The sequence below is a fragment of the Triturus cristatus genome, chromosome 4_1 (assembly GCF_964204655.1).
Source record: "Triturus cristatus chromosome 4_1, aTriCri1.1, whole genome shotgun sequence".
Taxonomy (NCBI): domain Eukaryota; kingdom Metazoa; phylum Chordata; class Amphibia; order Caudata; family Salamandridae; genus Triturus; species Triturus cristatus.
The window spans coordinates 753,891,206-753,911,723 of NC_140585.1; the positions used below are offsets into that span (position 1 = coordinate 753,891,206).

At 40.8% G+C, this 20,518-nt stretch overlaps 1 protein-coding gene across 1 annotated transcript in view; it reads right to left on the reverse strand.

Moving 5' to 3' along the window:
- The window catches only part of UTP20 (UTP20 small subunit processome component), a 1,051,825-nt gene extending 1,031,718 nt beyond the window's left edge, over nt 1-20,107 (reverse strand). The window contains exons 1-2 of the mRNA XM_085653318.1: nt 19,904-20,107; nt 5,813-5,893 (exon numbers count right to left, since the gene is read on the reverse strand). Of these exons, the coding sequence (XP_085509444.1) occupies nt 5,813-5,893; nt 19,904-19,948 (126 nt within the window). The 5' untranslated portion in view covers nt 19,949-20,107. The remainder of the gene's footprint in view (nt 1-5,812; nt 5,894-19,903) is intronic.
- Nucleotides 20,108-20,518: the final 411 nt, after the last annotated feature.

Consider the following 20,518-nt stretch of genomic DNA (forward strand, 5'->3'; position numbering starts at 1 on the left):
AAAACCAAATTGAGGCAGTGTCCATCGACGTGAACCTGCTGAGAGCGGACATGAGAAAAGTTGCAGACAATGTGTTAACAGCTGAGGGAGACATTGTAGACTTAAAGGGAGAGGCGGTGACTCTTAAAGAGCAGGTGGCCCAGATGACCACGGCCATGAAGGCCCTTTAACGTTGGGCGAGGCGCAGCAACATATGAGTCCGGGGAGGAGGGCTCAACAGAGCAATTCCTAGAGCAGTTGATACGCACTCATTTACGTCCACGAGGTCTGTCGGAACTCTTTGTAGTAGAAAGAGCACATAGGGCCTTGTGCGGCAATGCCTCCACGAATGGTGCAAAACAAAGGTTATATACAAACATTTACTTTAACGGAATGATGTGGTTCTACGACTACAGCGTTTTCCGCATCCTTATGAATTTGCAGCATTTGCCACATAAGCCATCACCGGTCGCATTATGTGCCGATTTAAAAAAAAATTGTTTCTAGTTCAAATGGATCCAAAATTACTAAAATCACGGCGACAAATGTTGCCGAGTAGCAGAAGGCCATATGCAAAGGTTGATTAGTCATGTTCAATTTGAATATTGCTGTATTTTGATAATAAGCTGGTAATAATGAACTGAAAGTTTTGGGCCAGACAGTGTTAACATGTGAAAACATGACATAATTATGATGCAACACCATCACAAAATGTGCTGCATTATGGTACATAATTGCCCTTTCCGTGCCGCAAAATTTAGTCAACCCAGCTGCGCACTCAGGACCTAACCTCTTGCATAATTCCAGTGGTCCTGCATAAAGTTATTAGCAAGACTTTCTGCAGCATTCTCAGTGGCCACCTGACATTGATGGTGCACATTAGGAGTACTTGTAAAATAGAATTTAATAAAGAAGTCCAGATCTTTTAAAAGGAGTTAAAAAGCGCATACATACCAATTCACCCAAAAACTAAGTTTGCATTGAGCTGATGGAATGTTTGACCTCAAGGTGAGAGGTTCAAAATCAGCGGGTACACACAGCCTTTCGTCTTCCTGAGGTCAATAAAATGAGTACCCCTGAGTAAGGTAACAATCAAAACTTGGTATTCAGCGCCAAGATACCCTTCCAGGGCAGCATTCACTTCACATATACTTTGTGTTGTGATGTAAGACACGTTGTATGAATGAAAGTAGTGAAGAAAGCAGACCTTCACTTCCAAAGGTGGAAACCCCCACGCCTGATAACAGATTGTAAAATGTCTGTGTCCTGTGATTAACACGCATCTGTGACCTCTCCGGATATGTCTATCAAGCGTACGTCTCACATTTCTAGCGGCAGTACGGTTGGACGGTACGAGCATTTATGCCAATGTAAAGACTCAATTTCAAACATGTTCGTTCACACCAGGTTTATAAAAGCGCATTGAGGAAAGCTTTAAGTGCCAGAGCCATGAAGCTCACGAAACCAAACTTGAGGCAGGAGACATCGCACACTGCTCATAAGATGCTGAGCGTTAAAGACGTAAAATACCGTCGAACAGAACGCTTCCATTCATCGAGCAGCTGCGATCTCACGAGAACGGGTTAAGAGCATCTGAAAATCAAACTAGTCAAAAAGTTCAAGTCCTTGCTCTATAAAAGTATGTGGAACAACCAATAAAGCGAGTTTGAGAGCTGCTCAGTTTAGAATGGAGCGAATATCAGCATAGGGATCGAGGGTAAAATGGCATTTAGGAATAAAAATGTACATGGACACAGGACGGACAACCTCAGCAACGAAAGTCGAGTTGTCAAGGTTGAAAGACGCGCTAAACGCTTGTGAAATAAAAAAACGTCAATTTCACTATGAAGTTAATGTAGTACCTGCGCCACGAAACCAGAACACAGAACAAGTACTGTGCATAAAGTAACCTAAATGGAAGAAAAACAAGTCCGGGAGTTGTGTGTGCACGCGCGCACTAAAATAATTTGTTTGGTTTTTTTAAAGCATGTTACGGCCTGCTGCAGTATAGAGAGGAGGGGGAGGGGGAGTGGAGGCCAGCAGAGTGACGCGATCTGTGGTGGGGAAGGGAACTGAAGTGCGCGCAAGCAGGGCGGACAGAGGCACGCAAGGCTTAATGAGCCTTGACAGAAACCCACATGGCGGCTGCGCGCGTGAACGCAAGCTTGAGGCCAGCAAAAGCCTCTGGTAGCACTTTCAAAAAGCCACTCACTAAATTTCTCGCAGAGCAGCACATGCGCTGGCTCAGCGAGACCTAAAAAGCAGGTGAAGACCCTACAACCCTGAGCAACTTTCGCCCGGTATCGAACATTCCCTTTCTGGCCAAACTGTTGGAAAAATATATACACAACCAATTGAGTTGGCCATTGATCAATTCAACCTACTAGGCAAATTTTTAATCAGGATTTAGACCAGGGCACAATACAGAATTGGCCATTGTTCACATAATGCCTACTAGAATTGCTAGAAAACAGAATGGGGCAGTCTATGAACGTGCTCTCTTGGTTAGCATCCTTCCTATAGAACTGCTCACAACGAATCAAACTAGGCAACTTATTCTCAGGTGCCAATCCAGTGAGATGAGGAGTCACACAAGGGTCGACCATTTGCCCCACACTCTTGAACCTTTATATGGAGCCACTAACAGAAGCCTTTAAACATTTGAACGTTGCATACCACATTTATGTGGACGACACACAACTAAATAGCACTCTTGTCAAAACTCAGTCCAGGCTAGCTCAAAACAACCTCAAGCTGAACTCACTGAAAACAGAAATCCTACTTTTCTTCCCTCATAACAGCTCCGCACACATCCAAGACTGGATCAATCAACTTGACGCCCTCAATTGCAAACCTACCATTATTGATTCCACTAAATCCCTTGGAATTGCACTGGACAACCACGCGCAGTGCGTCATTCCAACTCAAACTACTGAAGAAAATTAAACCATTTCTGCCTCATCCTGACTTCAAACAAGCAGTACAATCATTGGTGATCTCAAGACTGGAATATGGGTCAGCGACCCTTTCAGGTCATCCCAAAGTAAGAACGGCTCCACTCAAAGCAACACTCAACGCAGCAGCCAGATTGGTAACAGGCACTAGACGTTTTGACCACATTACTCCATCACTCAGATCTCTCAACTGGCTACCTCTTGAGGCCAGATCTCAACTGAAAATTGCTTGCCTCAGACATAAAGCCTTATATCGTAAGGAACCAAGGTACCTGGCAGAGAGGGGGCTGCCACTCACCAAGAAGCGCAAACTCTCATAGGCTAGAATCCCCCAGATTCAGAAAAAAAAACTACACATGTTCCATCTCTGAATCAGCTCCAAGGATTTGAAACTCCCTACCACCCAAAGTTTAGTCTAACCAATCAATCCAGGTCTTTAGAACGGAACCAACACATAGACTCATGATGAATCACCCGAAGAACCTATCCCAGTGATCATAAACAAATGAAGGTCGTATGTTAATAACTATGTTACTACATACAATATCTTTCTGAGTTTTTTTTAAGTGGTCCATGTTTTTATTTGATGTTGCTTTTATGTTTCAGTTCTTTGCTTATGTCTATCATTCATATGTACAGCGTCTGATACCTTTGGGTCATGTTCGCTCTTTATAAAACATCAAAATAACAAGCAAAAAAAAAAAGGTCTATATCTTTTAGCCATCTGTTATGGAGTGGAGAGGATGTACATGGAATGGAATCATGTAGGTTGAATTGTAAATGTTTGTTGTGAAATGTGGTGTGGAACTGTGTGGTGTTGGGTGGAGTTATGTGATGTGGAATTATGTGGCATGGTGTGTAGTGGAAATATATGGGTTGTAATTATGTGGTAGTGAGTGTACTGGAATCATGTGAAGTGGTATAGTTATGGAGTGTAACAGTGTGGAGTGGTATTGTGTGTTGTGGAATGGCATGTAGTGGAGTGGAAATAGGTGTTGTGGTGTTGAATTTTGTGGCATGATGTGGAATTTGGTGGTGTGGAATGGATGTATGTGGTGTGTAGTGGAATTGTGTTGTAGAGTGGAATTATTTGGTTTGGTGTGGAATTATGTAGTGTGGAATGGAAATGTGTAGAGTTGAATTGTGTGGAGTGGAACTGTGTGGCTTGGATTGAAATTATGCGGAGGGGATTTATGTGGCGTGGTGTGAAGTGTATTTATAAGAATTGCTACTATGTGACAGAGTGTATTTATCTCGGGGTGCATTTATGTGGTATTGAGTAGAGTAACTATGTGGAGCTCAGTGCAACAGCAATGAGCAACATGGTCAATTTAGTGTTAAAAATGCACACAGCAATACTACATAAACAAATGGAAAATAATTTGTAGCCTTTGAAATAGGTTTTATTGCTTTGTCCAACATTTGCCACAATACATAGCCCTGCAGAAAAAGATTAACCGTTCTAATATTTATATTCAAAAGAAGCAAACATAATGGCACTTTCTTATAAAAGTAAAGCACTGCAATGTAACAGTATTAAAACAAAATTAATTCTGCATGACATTTTTAAAGTTAAAATAAATATATATGAAATTACATAATAGTTAAAAAAATGATTATGAGGATAATAATAAAAGGCTTAACAAACTTTCCAAAAACACCACAAAGTATAACGCAATAAATTCATCCATCAGGAACACAAAAGACTAGCAGCGCATGGAGTGCAATTGTTTGAAAAAGGCAACAAAGTGAAAGCAGCACACTGAAGACAAACAAGACTTTATCCACCAGGGATAAAATAGGGTTACACAGCACCAGTATGAGGCCTGGGAGTGTTAGCTAACATCAAAGCTGGGGTTGAAAACTTCAACTTTAAAAACAAAAAATGTTTAAAACCCAACACATTCTCTGCTCGACTGCTGAAACATAAAGGAAAACAATTGTTCACTGAATGTATGAAGTGGAAGCAAACCAGCCATCCAATCAAAAGATTGGTAAACAATCAATTCTCCAGGGGAGGGACAAACACAAAAACATGAAAGAAAGATATCAAATAAGAAGCAAGTTAATGAGAGACAATAAAGCCACCAATCATGATCAAAGAGCTTACAAAAATCGCACACTGAACACTGGTATTGTACAGAATCGCATCTTTTGACAAGAGAGAGCTAGAAGCTGTCTCTAGACTAAGACTAAATAACAATTCCTCTCACCATGCAAGGCTCCTCTGGGATTTAAATTTAATTTTATTCTATACCGAAAAGGGGGAAAAAAGGTATTTCTAAGGTGGCCTATGAGTACAGTCTCACAGAGGCTTTGAACGCCAGTCATGCAGCCGTCCTCTAACCTGAATATAATTACAGAACTATATACAAGTGAAAGTATTATTGGAGTAGTCATGGAAGTATGCTAATCAAGGAGGTGAATTTTTAATGACTGGAGGCACTTAGGTAATACATTTCTAAAAACAGTGGCATTGCAAGATTCACCAAAGAACAGTATAAACTTCTTAAATGAAACAATACCCAACTGTCGACTTGTCAATAATTAAGTGATTTATGTGGAAGCAACTAAAAAGATAGCCACCAAGAGCAGGAGAAAAATCAAAAAAACAAAAATTATATTTTAAAAAAATTAAGGAAACCAATGCTTTTAACTGCAGCTTAAAAAGAGAATATAGATTTCTTTAGAAATTAAAAACAGTTCCAAGAAAAAACATTTCTGGGACCAACCAACCTTTCCTTCACAATAAAAACACAGATCGGGATAATATATGCTATAACTCAACATTATGTGGTACAGTAACAAAATGTAGCAAGTTTACATTTTTAGAAGTTCTTTGAGATAAAGTAATTATGTAAAGTCTGCATGCAACTTACCTCCGAATTGCTTCCAATTCTGTCGATGCGATGAATGATATCTATGTTAACATTTGCAAGTCGTTCAGAGAATGTGAGAAACTGGAAAATAAAATGAATTTATTAAACTCCTGTTGCAAAGACTTTCCAGTTTATTTCCATAATTAATTGCTGGAAATGCACATTTGTCCTCCTATAACAAGGGTGACTGCAAAGGCCAGTCCATCCCGTTTGATGCGCAATTACTCCCTCAGAACACACTACACTCAAGTGTTTTGGCAAGCCAAAATTACTGTGGTCGATGTAAACCTACAGTGGTTCATAAAAGAGCATAGTTTTCCAGATTTTACTAGCGCATGATGTAAGTTTCTAAAGTACACATTTTGGCTTCCAAAAGGTGAGCATCAAATATACCAACCACGCTTCCAGGTCAGCGAATGTACCTTAAAGGCAAGAAAATACGTCACAAAGAGTTAGACATGTATAAGACTGAAAGTCAAAATGCACATAAGATACGTAGAAGTGGTAGAGGGCTCGACTAAGGATATAGATTAAAAATGCATACAATTTATCCAGTACTACATCACTTAATCATCAGATCCACTGGATGCCAAATACCTACATTATTACCCTTTGTGACCATCTACATTGCCTTGTCGTCCTTCAACACACTTTTTCTCAGCTGATTTCTGTCATCACAATACTTTATATTTACTGTTAAAGTTTCATATTTAAATTATCAACAAACAATAAAATTATTTGATAGCACTGAGTTAACTTAATTGATATGTAACAAAATAAATACCAAGAACGAACAGAATGCATTTCAATGAATAATAAATTCTGGGATAAATTGGAAACATTATTTTAACAATATTGTCGACAGGCATATAAAATATGACAAATTGGAAAGTCCAGCCTAAAGTGGATCTTGCTTTAAGTCACTCTTATTCAGCATCTCCACCCGTGCCACCCATACTACTCCCTAGTATATAATCTCTAGACACTTATGTCTAGAGAGGAAATATTGCTATTTAAGGAATGGATAGTTCTTTATGTTTTAAGGAAGGTAGCACTAAAAGAAAAAACGAGGTAATCTGGATCAAGTCTACTGCAGTAAACATTCTTCAAAGATGGACATCTTGGAAATTTGGATTTTAAGCTGTTAGTATCATAAATTGTTAGTGTCATAGAATGCATAAAACTGAAATTGCTGTTTGTTTACATATGAATATCTATTGAAATCACAGCAGAAGGGTTAGCATTTATAATACGTTTATGTTTATGTTGCTAGCTGACTGATTTACAATTAAATACTTCATTTGATTCTTTCAGTCTACTAGCATATCACTGACTATCACCTGAACATCCGGTTGTTCTGCTTGATTGGGGAATATTCTTTGAAAAATATCTGGCTGTAACATTAAGGTATGAAGCAAAACATTAAAGTGGCGTCATCCCAAACTTAGGGATTGGGGAGAAGCGCGCGAACATCACCAACCAGGTACTATCTTCATCAAGTCTCCACTACCAAGATCATGCCCAAGCATCGAGCGCTTAGTACGCCCATCAGCTTATTAGCCATCACCTATCATGGGTGTAGTTTAGCAATCTCTCACTACTTAACTTGCATTGCACATGTCAGTGTACAATGTGATTGAGCATGTGCTGAATCACTGTGATAGTTATGAGGTTCTGAGATTCTTTACCCAACTCATCTATTCATCCATTCCGAGAATGTGCTCTATTTTCTTTGGATCTGGCATATTCAATATTGGGCATTCTGTGGAACAAAACTGGTCTGGAGGAAACAGTCTTCTATTAAAAAATAACACTGATGACTAAACCACTCCACGTATGATTGAACTGATTCGCTGTTGGAATATATATCACATTATTTGACTATCAATTTAACAAGTTTGATGCAAAATGCAGTAAGAGGGAGCATATGAGTGCCCATTGGCCTGTGCTGATAAAAAAAGTATGGAACTTGACACTGGCAGTCCCCTTTAGTTGCACCCAAGAAATGGCAAGCTGCAGCACTGATTAGCGATCCGTGTCCCAACAGGAGAAGCCCAGGACCACTTATTGCATTGCTTGGCATGCAGCTGCACCCGGCCTTTCCCTCAGCATGGATCGAAGTACATACTCAAAGCACTCCTGAATGCATAGAGCCCTGAAACTTCAAGTAGCCGCAGCCCTGAAAACTCCTATCATGAGCTCACTCTGAGCTCAAGTTTGAGGAGCATCTGCGGAAACAAATCCAAGGACCAGACCCTCTAGTTAAAAGCACTATTTTTAGGAGCTTTGCATGGGCTGTGTGGTGCATATCTTACACAGCTGACATGTTGGTGCTATTTGAGTGCTGTAAAATAAATGTATAGTTATTGCGGCAGTACTGCTGTTAATTTGCTCTCTTTTAAAGTGCACATATAACCCTGTACATGCAGCTCACATTTCTCTGTGTGCAAGATTCCCTATGTTGTGTACATGCATATCAGAATACGCTTTATTCGATTTAAAAAGTATTAAACCATCAAAGAACAATACATATTAAACGAGCATACATAACATCAAGATAATTTGAATAAAATAGATTTAAAAAAGAGACTCAGACAATTTAAGAAAGAGGAGGGCCATCCATTGTCGTCCGGTGCCTAACCACCCCTTTCAGGTATTTGGCAATATGATCAGTTGCAGGTTCATCATTCAAATATTGCAACTTTAAAAGGGCAGGTCGACATTGTTTCAGACCGTACCACTTTAAAATAGGTAAAATCCATTTTGTCCTAAGCATAGAATACAATTAGCAAAAAAAAATAACATGAATTGTCGACTGAGCAGAGATATCACACGGACATAAAAGTAGGGAGCGAGACCAATCATTAGTATTTGGAAAAGTGACCCTGATGTGAAAAATTACAAGGCTCCTATGGTATTTAATAAGTATGATTGTATACCCGAGTGAGTCAGGAGTAGTTGGTGTGCTCTCACTGACGGTTTCACAATATTAATGACTAGATTAATAGACTCCAAATGATCTAGACATAATTATTTTAGATTATTTCTGGTGACATTATTCAAACTGTCAGGATTAGAACAGTACTTAGGGTGTCCTAAATCCTCTAGGAAATTTTTAACGTAGGTCAACCAGGGAATGCGGTCTGCCCCATCAAGAGACAGGCAATCGTTGATCAAGTCCCTGTTCAAGCTGGTAGAGGTACCGGTCCAAACCTTATGCCACAGCAGAATAGGCTGCATTTTAATCTGATCCGACGGATAAGACGAACCCAGCTCAACGTGGTAAATGAATAAGGCTGTACTGTTAGGGACCGCTAGGAGATATCTTAAAAAACCTATTTTCTACTAGCTGCAGGGACTCTACATTAGCATAACCCCAGATGCCCGCTCCATACGTAGCAATCGGTATACATTTAGCTTTGTAGATTGTTAGTAAATCAGCAATTTGGCGCCTTCCTAACTTTCTGGCAAAGTGAATAAATGCACCGGTTACTTTACAAAATAATAATTTTCTAGATTCTATAGCTTTAGCCCATAGACCCCTTCTTTCAAATACAATGCCAAAGTCTGAAAAGTGAGTAGTAAATTCGAGTTTCCTATTATCAATGAAGAAATCTCGGCACTTGATACTAGGCTTACAGCATTTCATTCTAAATGTTTTGTAAATGTTTTGTTTATATTTACATGGAGGTCAAGATTTGACATATAGGCAGAAAAGCTAGAGAACTTTTTGTAGGCCAAGGGGGGTGCGAGCCAATAGGACAGCATCGTCCGCATATAACAATGCTCCAATTGGTTGTCTATTAGTACATGGTAAATCCTGACAGTCACTACTTAATTTTGCTCCCAGCCTGTTAATATAAAAGGGTAAAAAGGAGGGGTGCTAGCATGCACCCCTGCCTCACCCCCTTCTTTACAGGGAAGCTGTGGCTGAGTTCACCATCTCTTCCATAGCGCACCTGGGCCCTGGCATCTAGGTAGGACTGTTTTAAAACATTTAGGATGGGTGGATCAACCCACATGGTCTCTAAAATGCTCCACAGCTTCTGGTGGTTAACCCCTTCAGCGCGGCGCGGATTACCGCGCTGTGCTGAAGGGTTCGTGCGCGGGCGGGGCCATGACGGAGCGGTTCCGTCATCCGCACAGCGCAACCGATGCGCATGACGGAACCGCTCCGTCATGCGCATCGAAGGGGTTAACACAATCAAAAGCTGAACTCAAATCAACAAAACATAAAAATAAACTCCTCCTTTTGGCCTGTAGAGATTTTCCCAGCAGTAGATTCAGATTCAGACTTTGTTCGACGGTTCCCACGTCTTGATGGAAACCCTACTGTAGTTCTGAAATTATGCACTTTTCCTCCACCCAGAGCTGGTGGCTAGTTAAGACGACACGCCCGGCCACCTTTGCAAAAGAGTCCAGTAGTGATATTGGTCTATAACAGGACAGGTTGTCACGATTACCTTTCTTATAAATAGGGACGAGTATGGACTCTGTCCAGGTGGCTGTGAATCCCAAGGTACAGCAAGCCTTTAGGACCAAAGCTAACAAGGGTCCCCAGAGTGCTGGACTTGATTTAAATAAATCCACTAGTATACTATCTGGACCCAGGCCTTACCACCCATACTCGCATTTATAGCTAAAATCACCTCCTGGGCATCAAAATCAATCTCAATCGGAAGATAATTTGAGGAGCTTATGCTTAAAACCTCTTCGTTTTGGGGATCCACCAGGTTGTTATAAAGACCAAAAAAGTGAGTCACCGATTTATCCTCCCCTATTGTTATTTCAATGCTGTGTGTATTACCCGAAGCAAGAAAGGGGGCATTCACGGCCTTCCAAAAACCTTTCATGTCTTTCAAATCTGATGCTCGTTTTAGATTTTGCCATAATTCTAGCTTTATGGCCGACTTACGTTCCTTAAGGGACATCTTGTATGCTAATCAAGCCCTTTTTATTGCTCCTCGATCTTTTATGGGCTTATGGAAGGCAGTTATCAGAGCTGCATGAGCTTTTAAACATTTGAAGTCAAACCGGCCACTCCTATTATCTGCTTAATTTTTGCTTTTTACCCGTAACAGGGCTCGAAAAATTCACTCGACCGCTCGCATTTGCGAGTCAGATTAATTCAGGACGAGCTATTTTTAGGTCCTACCAGCCCTTACTGGCGAGTAGGAATACAAACCGACACTTGACCTCTGCCTCTGAAAACAGGGGAAATGTGACAAGATAACAAGATTTAAAGGCATCTTTATTGCTCACAAAGTAAATGAGCAATAAAAATGCTTTTAAATCTTGTTAACATGTCACATTTGCTCAGCTTTCAGATTAGAGGTCAAGTGCATTTCAGTTTGGTCCAGGAGATTTTGTAGGTTACTAGACATGCAGGTCTAGTGCATTTTCTATGCTTTTTCGAGCCCTGCGTAATCTATTTTGTATAGACTGAGATATGTTTATGAAGGAGCTAAGAGAGTCAGACTTGTTAGCAGTTTTGTCGAGGCAGACCATGAAGTTGTCTTAACAAATAGTTAAAAGGTGCTTACATAATTGAGATGAGTTGACGCCTGCCCATTTGACTGTATGGCCATTTTGTCTATTAATAACAATATCTTCTGCCGGGTGGGTAGCCAATGTTTTGCTAATTAGCACCTTGGCAGAAAGATCTTGAAGAACGCTAATAGGGCAGTGGTCACTAAAAGCAACAGAATGTACTTTAAAATAGTGTATTCTGTCAGTGTATCTGTTTGATACTAGTATGTGGTCTATAACTGAAGACAGGCCGCGACCATTAAAAGTGCTACTAAAAAGAATTGGAGATAAACATACATTATTAGCAAAGCCCAGATCCAAAGTATATTTTACCAAATTGAATTTGTCACCGGGAGCAGAATGTAAAAAATGGGACGAATCGTTATCGTCATCTAATTCAATACCACAGACATCTCTTACGGTATGTGGGCAGGGTCCACAATTAAAGTCCCCACCCCAAATTATGCAGTGGTCTTTGCCAGTATGCCTTTGAATATTATCCAAGTCTCTCTGCAGGTGCGTTAAAATTTGTTCAATATCCACAACGGATATGTTATTATAAGAATGCATTAGAACGAAATAATGAATATTGTCTATATTAATTTTAAGCACCTGATAATAGATCTTGGACTCCACAAAGTCTATCTTGCGTGCATTTAACGTATAGGACACGCAAGTACAAAGGCCACCCTTGTTCCTCCCCTGGATCGAAGAACCCGCCGGGCTGAAAAAGGTTTTATATAAGCATTAATATGTTGTATATTATCCATCCAGGTTTCTTAAGTACATATAATGTCGAATTTATAGATAAATTCCAGCCAGGCAGGGTTGGTCAATTTGGCTTTAAGGCCTGCCACATTCCAAAACAGAATTTCCATTTCATTAGTTCTAGGCCCAGGCTGAGATGCACAATCGATAGGGGAAAGGGCGGCACAGGGGCCATCGAGGTTATTTGATATTTCACTATGAGAGATGTTTATAGTAAATAGAGTTGTTCCATTCTGGGTATTATAATTATTAGGAATGTCTCCTGCCTCAATGTCGACTTGCTCAACGTTAGCCACGGGGACTATACGTGGCGAGGTTATTCCCAGAGTTTGGGATTGAGCCACATTACTACTACCATTTCTAAGTCAATCGATGTCCTCCAGGGAAGAAAGCACCTCAAATCCGTTAAAAAAGGGTAGGCTGGGTTGGGAATAGTTCATGAGGTAAGCCGGGGTCTGCTGTGTTACATAAGAAATATAGTTTGTAGGAGGATAAAAATAACCCGGAGGCAGTACATTTATACCATGATTGGTCACATGATTGGAACCCTGTCGGTGCAAGAACTCTTGTATTAGATTTGGTGTTCTAAATGTGAGAACAATGCAGTCGCCAGGGAACCTATTATCTCTTTTCCCCACTCATCCAACTCTCCTTGCCATTTTAAACCCTCTAAATAGGACATCGGTTAGGCCGGATTTAGATCCAAGCAAACAAAGAGCCGTATTATGTAAGGACTCCCAAGATTCCGTTGACTTAGAGGTGAGTTCTGGTACATTTGCCAATATTATTGTGTAAGATGTGGCTTCTGGTGGTAGATTTAAGGTCACCTCCTCTCCGTTTACCCTGTCCCTTTCCCTTAAAATAGTACACAAGTTGGGCATGCTTAGAGAGTCACTGGGTGTTATTTGGGCTGGCACTTTGTTATGATTTAAATTAGGAGTGCTCTTAAAGCCAACACTTGCCCCGGGGACCGATTGTGAGATATCTGCCGAAAGGGGGTTAGCTGCCCTGCCGTCATTTAGTGTGCTCACTGGGCGATTATGCAGTGTGTTATTTAAGCCTACACCCTGTACTTTACTCAGCAGGTCCTCAATGACAGCTGTCATGGCCAACAATTTCTCTTGGGGAACCAGGGCTGTGTTTAGATGGTCAGAAGCGTTGCCGGACCCCTGGCCCTCCCTCGACACCTGGGGGTTCACAGGGGTGGAAGACAACTCTAAACGTCCTGACAAGTTAGTCAATACGCCATCCAGATGCTCTAGACGACCGTCCAATAGAGCAACATTTTTGTCTATGGATTCCTTAATCCGTTCAAGGACAGTTTCCAAGGCGGTCACACCAGCAGCAATAGTGGCAGTTTTATCCTCCAACCATTACGCATTTTTGCAGGTTTGTCCTGCATTAATGGCTGATGTCTTGATGCCTGCACAGAGGCACCGAATGATGCCCATTGTCCTGCTTTTTAGTTACTTGCCACTTTTACTCACACTCGTTCAGACCATTATGAACTTTGAAAGAGATACCTATTGGCGGCTATTAGGAATAACCTGCAACACAGGCGATGTACAATGCTGCTTTAGGTGCACATTCATATACCAAGATGCAAATCCAGCCATCTGCAGATAAACAGCCCTGAATATGTTAATGAATAACATACCAAGTTTCTGCCCTAAGAGTATTACCTTGGTGTTTATTTATTCCATTAAGCATGTTTCACAGTGCTGAGATTTTGTCAAGCAAGGGAACAGAAGCACATGGGGGCATATTAACAAGAGGGGGAGATAAAATTAGCACCGCTTTAGCGTCCGTTTTCGGCCGAAAAGCGGCGATAATTTTATCGCAATATTAGCAAGGACACGCTGGCGCGTTTCCATGATTTAGCACCCGCTTTGCATCGCATTGATAATGAGATGCAAAGTAGGCGTGCCTCAATAGACTACATGGGAAAATATCACGACGGCAGCTTCGCGATATTTACAACAATGCCCCGGCCGGCGTAGCAATAAACCGTCGCGCTAACCGGCCATAAACGCTGGATTTTAACGTCTGCTACAATCCAGTGTTAGGCATACTTTGCATGGGAGGTGGAATGTGGGATTACGACCACAGGGTCGTATCAGCAAGGTCATCGCTGTTTTGCAGGGAACATCGCTGGTTTTCCAGCGATGTTGGGACATTTCCCTGCTATCGCTGGAATTTTCATCGCCAATGCGCTAAGCGTTGTAAATACAGCGCTAGCTTGGCAATGAATTCCAGCAATAGCCGGCGATAGGGAAAATCGGGCAAGGCAAGCGAAAATTATCGCTGTTGCTTGTTAATATGCCCCATGAAGAGTATGATTTGCCCAGGATCAAACAGTTTGTTAAAGTAGTAGACCTGAGACTGCTTAACACTGCTATTTGATGCAAAGGGTATACATTTACCACCATATTGTGTTCTGGGGAATCTGTCATGAGAAGGAGCACTTCTCCACACTCCCAGGTACTACTGAGTCCACTTTTTAATCACAGGTTTTTCATGGATTCTAACTACTCACAATCTCTTGCCAAAAAAGGAACAGAGGAATAAGTTCAAAAAGTGACTTCCCAAAAGCACAAAATTAGACCAAATATGAGTCCGGGATTAAAACCATGTTGCCTGGTTCTATGTGTCCAACAGGCCACAACTGGAATGGCAGTAATTCTGATGGCACGGCCAAGAATCCGCCCTTCTCTGAGAGAAGTGAATGTGTTGTGGGCCCCACCCAACTCAGAATACAGTGTTTATTTTCAGCCTATTTAGGTGAAGTGGTAAAGCTGAGATTAGACGACAAATCCTGTGTTCATGCACGAAAATACAGTGCTATTGGAAGAAGATTAAATGTATGAACTAATAACAGGAGTAGGGTTTAAAATTTGCGCTAAGTGGTACGTGCTTAACGTATCGGATGAGGGAAAGCACAAAAATACTTAAAGTGGTGGATGGCCTTGGGCTTCCTTGTGGCGAAGTTAAACATTGCAAAATAGGTGCCAATCCTCAGTGACTGGAAGACGGATATGGACTGGTGTATGCTTGCAGAAAGAGTGGTGCATAAGGGGAGAGGATACCATAAGAAGTTTGGGAAAATATGGAATGCATGGAGAGCCTTCTGTGAGTATTTGCATAGGGTTAACCAATGCAAATGAATAAACCTAAGCACTGCCACGTTCGTACTCGGGTGGTGAATGGGAGAAAATGTACTGACGTCTCACTTTATTCTGCAAACAGGTTGAATACTAGAAGGCATAGGAAGTATATGGACGTTGGTGATTGTTGGGAACAATGTAAATGTTAACCTAGAATTCCTGGTTGATTCTTGTGCCTGGTACACCATCATTTCGTTAAGTGTTTTTAATGAAAATTGGTCTACGAAAACCTTGCTTCCACCGGATGTTTCCCCTGGTGGTTACACAGGACACAAAATTGACCTTATGGGTTTTTTTTGTGCCAATCTAGAATTTTCTGGTCGTTATACTTTTGGGAAAATATATGTGGCAAGGTCAGGATTATCACTGTTAGGGTGGCCTCACCAACAGGAATTAGGAATCAAAATTGACCCTAGAGCTGATCCTCCTGTCTATGTTGTTGAGTCCTGTGATATTGCCCACGATGACGATTCTCAAATTGTCAATAAATTAAAAGGGTTGTTTCCTGATGTTTTTAGTGGGAAATTAGGAATGTAAAGAGGGTTTGAACATGTAATAAAACTACATGACAATGTTGTCCATATCCGTCATAGAGTAAGGAATGTCCCACTCACTTACAGAAACAAATTGAAGGACATACTAAAAGAACTATGTCAAAATAATACTATTGAGCCCATCGAATCTTGGGTTTCTCCCATTGTGATTTCCATTGAACCTTCAGGTGAACTTAGGTTGTGTGTGGACCTTCGCAGTGTGAATAATGCCATTTGGGTGGATGCCCACCCTTTACCCAATTTACATGAGATGGTGCTCAGGTATTCTCGTGTATTGATTTGGCTAGTGCTTACCACCAAGTTGTTCTTGCTGAGGAATCAAAAAACATCACTGCATTTATCACTCCTGAAGGATTGTACAGGTATTGTCGTATGCCTTTGGGTCTTGCCAGTGCTGCCTCAGTTTTTCAAAGACTCATGAGAGACACTTTGGAGGGACTGGAGGGCGCTATTGCATTTCAAGATGATATTCTTGTTTTTGGGAAAAACAATGAAGAACATGATTCCAATTTAGAAGGTGTTATTGCTGCCTTATCAAAGAAGGGTCTCACTTTACGTCTTGATAAATGCAAGATCAAGTAAAAAGAGGTAGAATATTTAGGGCACACTATTAGTGGAATGGGGATCAAACCCAAACAAAATCACGTGGAAAGTATTGTAAATGCTCCCATACCTACCTCCAAGGAACAACTCGTGGCCTTTTTGGGTCTTATTGAATTTTACGCAAAATTCATACCGAATTTTGCTTCTAAAGTGGACTCCTTCAGAGGTCTATTGAAGAAAAATGCTACATTTGTGTGGACTCCAGAGATGTCCAAAGCATTTGAGATGTTGAAAGAGTTTATAGTGAATGCCCCGTGTCTTAAGCCGTTTGTTTGTGGAAAAAAGTGCATCATTATGGTAGACGCTAGTAGCACTGGGTTAGGTGGTGTTCTTTTACAGAGAGACAATGGGAGAGAGTGGATTGTAGCCTATGCTTCAAGGGCTTTGAGAGATGCTGAAAAACACTATTCTGTCATTGAGAGAGAGTTGTTAGCCTGCGTTTGGGGATCTGAACATTTTAGAACGTTTTTGTGGGGTACAAAATTTGTCATTAAAACTGACCATAAACCTCTTGTTTTTTTAATGTCACCTGGTGGGGGGCGAACCATGTCCGCACGCCTTGCTAGATTAGCTTCCAGGCTACAGTCTTTTCAATTTCAGATGGAGTACGTTCAGGGCAAAGCCAATGTACATGCTGATTGTATGTCTAGGTTGATCTCCCCTACAGAATTTCCAGATAACAGCAGAGATGAGGAATGTGAAGTGGCTTTCACCATGGGTGACGTTAATTCAGTGTTGGGTCAGCATTCTTTCTTACAAGAGGATGTTTGGTTCACCGAAATGGGAAAGGACATAGAGTTACTTAATGTCAAGAAGTATTTATTGCAAGGTTGGCCGGAACAAAGGAAATTATCTGGAGACATGATGGGTTTCTTTAAGGTGCAGGATGAACTTGCTGTTGAAAATGGTTTGATTTTAAGAGGAGACAAATTTATTCCACCTTTCTCCCTTAGAAATACTATTCTTAAAATTGCTCATGAAGGGCATTTGGGAATATCTTTTACCAGGAGACGTGTCAAGGAATCATTTTGGTGGCCGGGCATTGATAATCATGTTGATCATTTTGTTCGTTCATGTGTTCAGTGTGCGGATAGTGACAAATCTGCTGTTGCTCTACGCCCGGAACCTCACCCTGTTGAATTTCCGAATGGTCCTTGGCGTAAACTTGGTTTAGACATCATTGGTCCATTTAACATTTTACCCAAAAATGAATCGTTTGGAATAGTACTTATTGATTATTTTTCAAAATGGCCTGAGGTCAAGAAAGTTACTTCTCATAGTGTGATTGAATTCTTAGATGAGATATTTTGTAGAGAAGGAATTCCGAAAGATATTGTAACTGATAATGGACCTCAGTTTGTTAGCAAAGAAATGAATGATTTCTTTGTTAAGTGTGGAATCATCCACAGGAGGATTTCTGTTTTCCATCCAGAGGCTAATGGCCAAGTTGAAAGATTTAACCGTGTTGTTAAAGAAGCTATTCAACTATCTGTTAAGGGTGGTTTAAATTGGCGTAATGCACTTCATTCTATGTTATTGGCATATAGAACTTCTCCAAATTCGGTCACTTTAGTTAGTCCTTTTGAACTCCTAAGGGGGCGCAAACCTAGCACTAAATTAACTCCCTGGTGGATGAGAGAAAGCAAGAATGATTCCAATGAATTTTTTAGTGTGGATTATGAAGCTGTCCAACGGAGAGTTTAATTGTACATAAATAAAATGAAGCATGATATGAAAAAGAAAATAGGCCCACCAACTAAACAGGTGATTAAAGTGGGAGATTTGATTCGCATAAAAAAAAAAGAAGGTGTTGGTAAAGGGTGTCCTATATGGTCAAGTCCGAGAAAAGTAATTGAGACATTCAAGAATGCCATCAGAATTGATGGTGGCTCTGTGTGGAATCTAAACAGAGTCTCTTTGTTTAAAGGAGTTGTTAGTGGTCAAGAAGATTATAGCAGCAATGTTTTTCTTGATTTTGAGTGTGGTGACAGCCGTGAGGAAGCGTCTTTTCCTACTTGTAGTTCTGGTAATTCTAGGATGATACGCTCACATCGTCTTCCTGAAAAGTACAAGGATTTTGTCATGGGATAATTTAGTAATTATCTTCGGATATTATGCTTAAGTTTATGTGTTTTTTTGTTTGTTTTTCTTTCAAGGGGGGGAAGGTGTGTTGGGAACAATGTAAGATGACGCGAGCTGTCACGAGCGTGGATCTTTACCTCAGCTCGTGATTAGCTCGTGTCATGTGGAGAATGTGTAGTTTCAAAAAGGGTGGAAGGTTGGGCATGCGACTGGTGGAAGGGTGGTTGGCATTCTTGACCTGTAACTTGTGGAGTATAGACGTGTCATTAAACTTCACGTCGTGTCTTCATTTACCGACTCCTGTCTTCTTTGGATGGAACATGCTTTTCTAACAGTGATGAACTATTATTTTTGTCTATTTATCAAAAATAATTATAACATATTTAAAAGAAATAGAGATTAAAGTCAAATATCTTAGGATAGCCAAATTATCCACTGGACCAGATCTTGTGATGGTAAGGGGTTACTAGCAATATGTGCAGTAGATACCGCTATTTACCACTGATGTTATAAGGGTCAAGACCATTTCATTCCATTTAGATACTAGCAGGATAATTTTCCAAACTGGACTCTCAAAAGCTTCAATAGCGAACAGTTAAGGCTTGCGACAGAAGCTGGTAACGGGTTAAACCTCAAAGGCAGTATGAATAATAATCATTGTCGATACGCTTGCTCTTCGGCCGAATTATAGCTTTTAAGATGTAGAGGAAGGGGGCAGGCGGTTTTCAAAATGAAACCACCAAAATGCGCTAAGGGAATTCAACTCCCGCCCCCACTGCCTAACATACATCTTCTGATGTCTCCCCATGTGTAAAACGTCCTGTAAAGTAATACGGGCAACACTGTGCGCTGATGTGTTTGTTTCTAAGGAAATACGATGTCTGAATTCTCCAGATGGCTGCTGCACAAAATAATTCCTATAGTTTGCGGTGAGTTTTCCTACAGATAGAGCACGTCTCAGAACCTGAAGCTGAAAGTGCCGGTTCAAAAAGATAGCAACAGTCAGTCTGCTGACACCATGCAGCGCTGTCACGTTACCCACCCAGTTCATTGCGTGAGTGGGTCATCCATTCCAGATTTTTTTCGTTGGAAATTTAGGATTTGTAGTCCTGTTTGAGGCATTATCAGGCCAGGACAATAAGTTCCAAATTCAAAGACGATTCCTGGACTTGAGCTTCCCACGCTTGTAAATGAGAAACGTGAGAGATCTGTATAGTGGCGATTGCCTTCTACATATTATGCCACCGATGTCAATGATCTGCCGGTTGCACTGCGGTAACAAAGACTTTCATGCAACTGGTACCTGCAGTCTAGCATTTCTAGTAAGCACTGTTTACCTGTTGGTTTAACTCTTACTCTCTACGTTTTACTCGGATCCTGCCCTCTCCTACCTTAAATGTATTCTCGCTCTTGTGATGGGAAGATTTGCTCTTCATCTTGGTGCTATGTCGGTCGATTCGTCTTAGCTGGTGATCCAGTTCAATGATGCTTTTAAAACTATATGACAACAGGTATAAAAGCAGAACTAACAAATATCAAAACACACGCCGCACACTTATGGGAGCCGCCATTTGCACCGATGCATGCCGGGAAAACAGCGACCTCTAACCGAATAAACCCAAAGCGGAAAGGATGCTACTCGAGCGGCCATCTTAAAGCTTTTCGTTTTATGAAGTAAATTAAATAGAAAAGCAGAGGTTCAATTAAAGTTTAATTATATTTGCCAGTAATTCAGAAGAAGTAAGCCAATAACATTACTTTTTGAAATTGGTAACTAGCATTTAAAATAATATTAGTTCGCTTCCTTTGAACAGACGTTTTGCAATACAAACAGAGAGCTAGAACGGGAAAAATCACGCAGCTCTTGCCCTACACACATATGTAATGGTCTGCGAGAGAAAATGACAGCCCGTTGTGTTTTTTGCAGATTTATATAGCGCGAAATCGACCCGAAGGTTTTGGAACGATTTACATGAGCGCGGGGAGATTGATTTTCCCAGAATCAC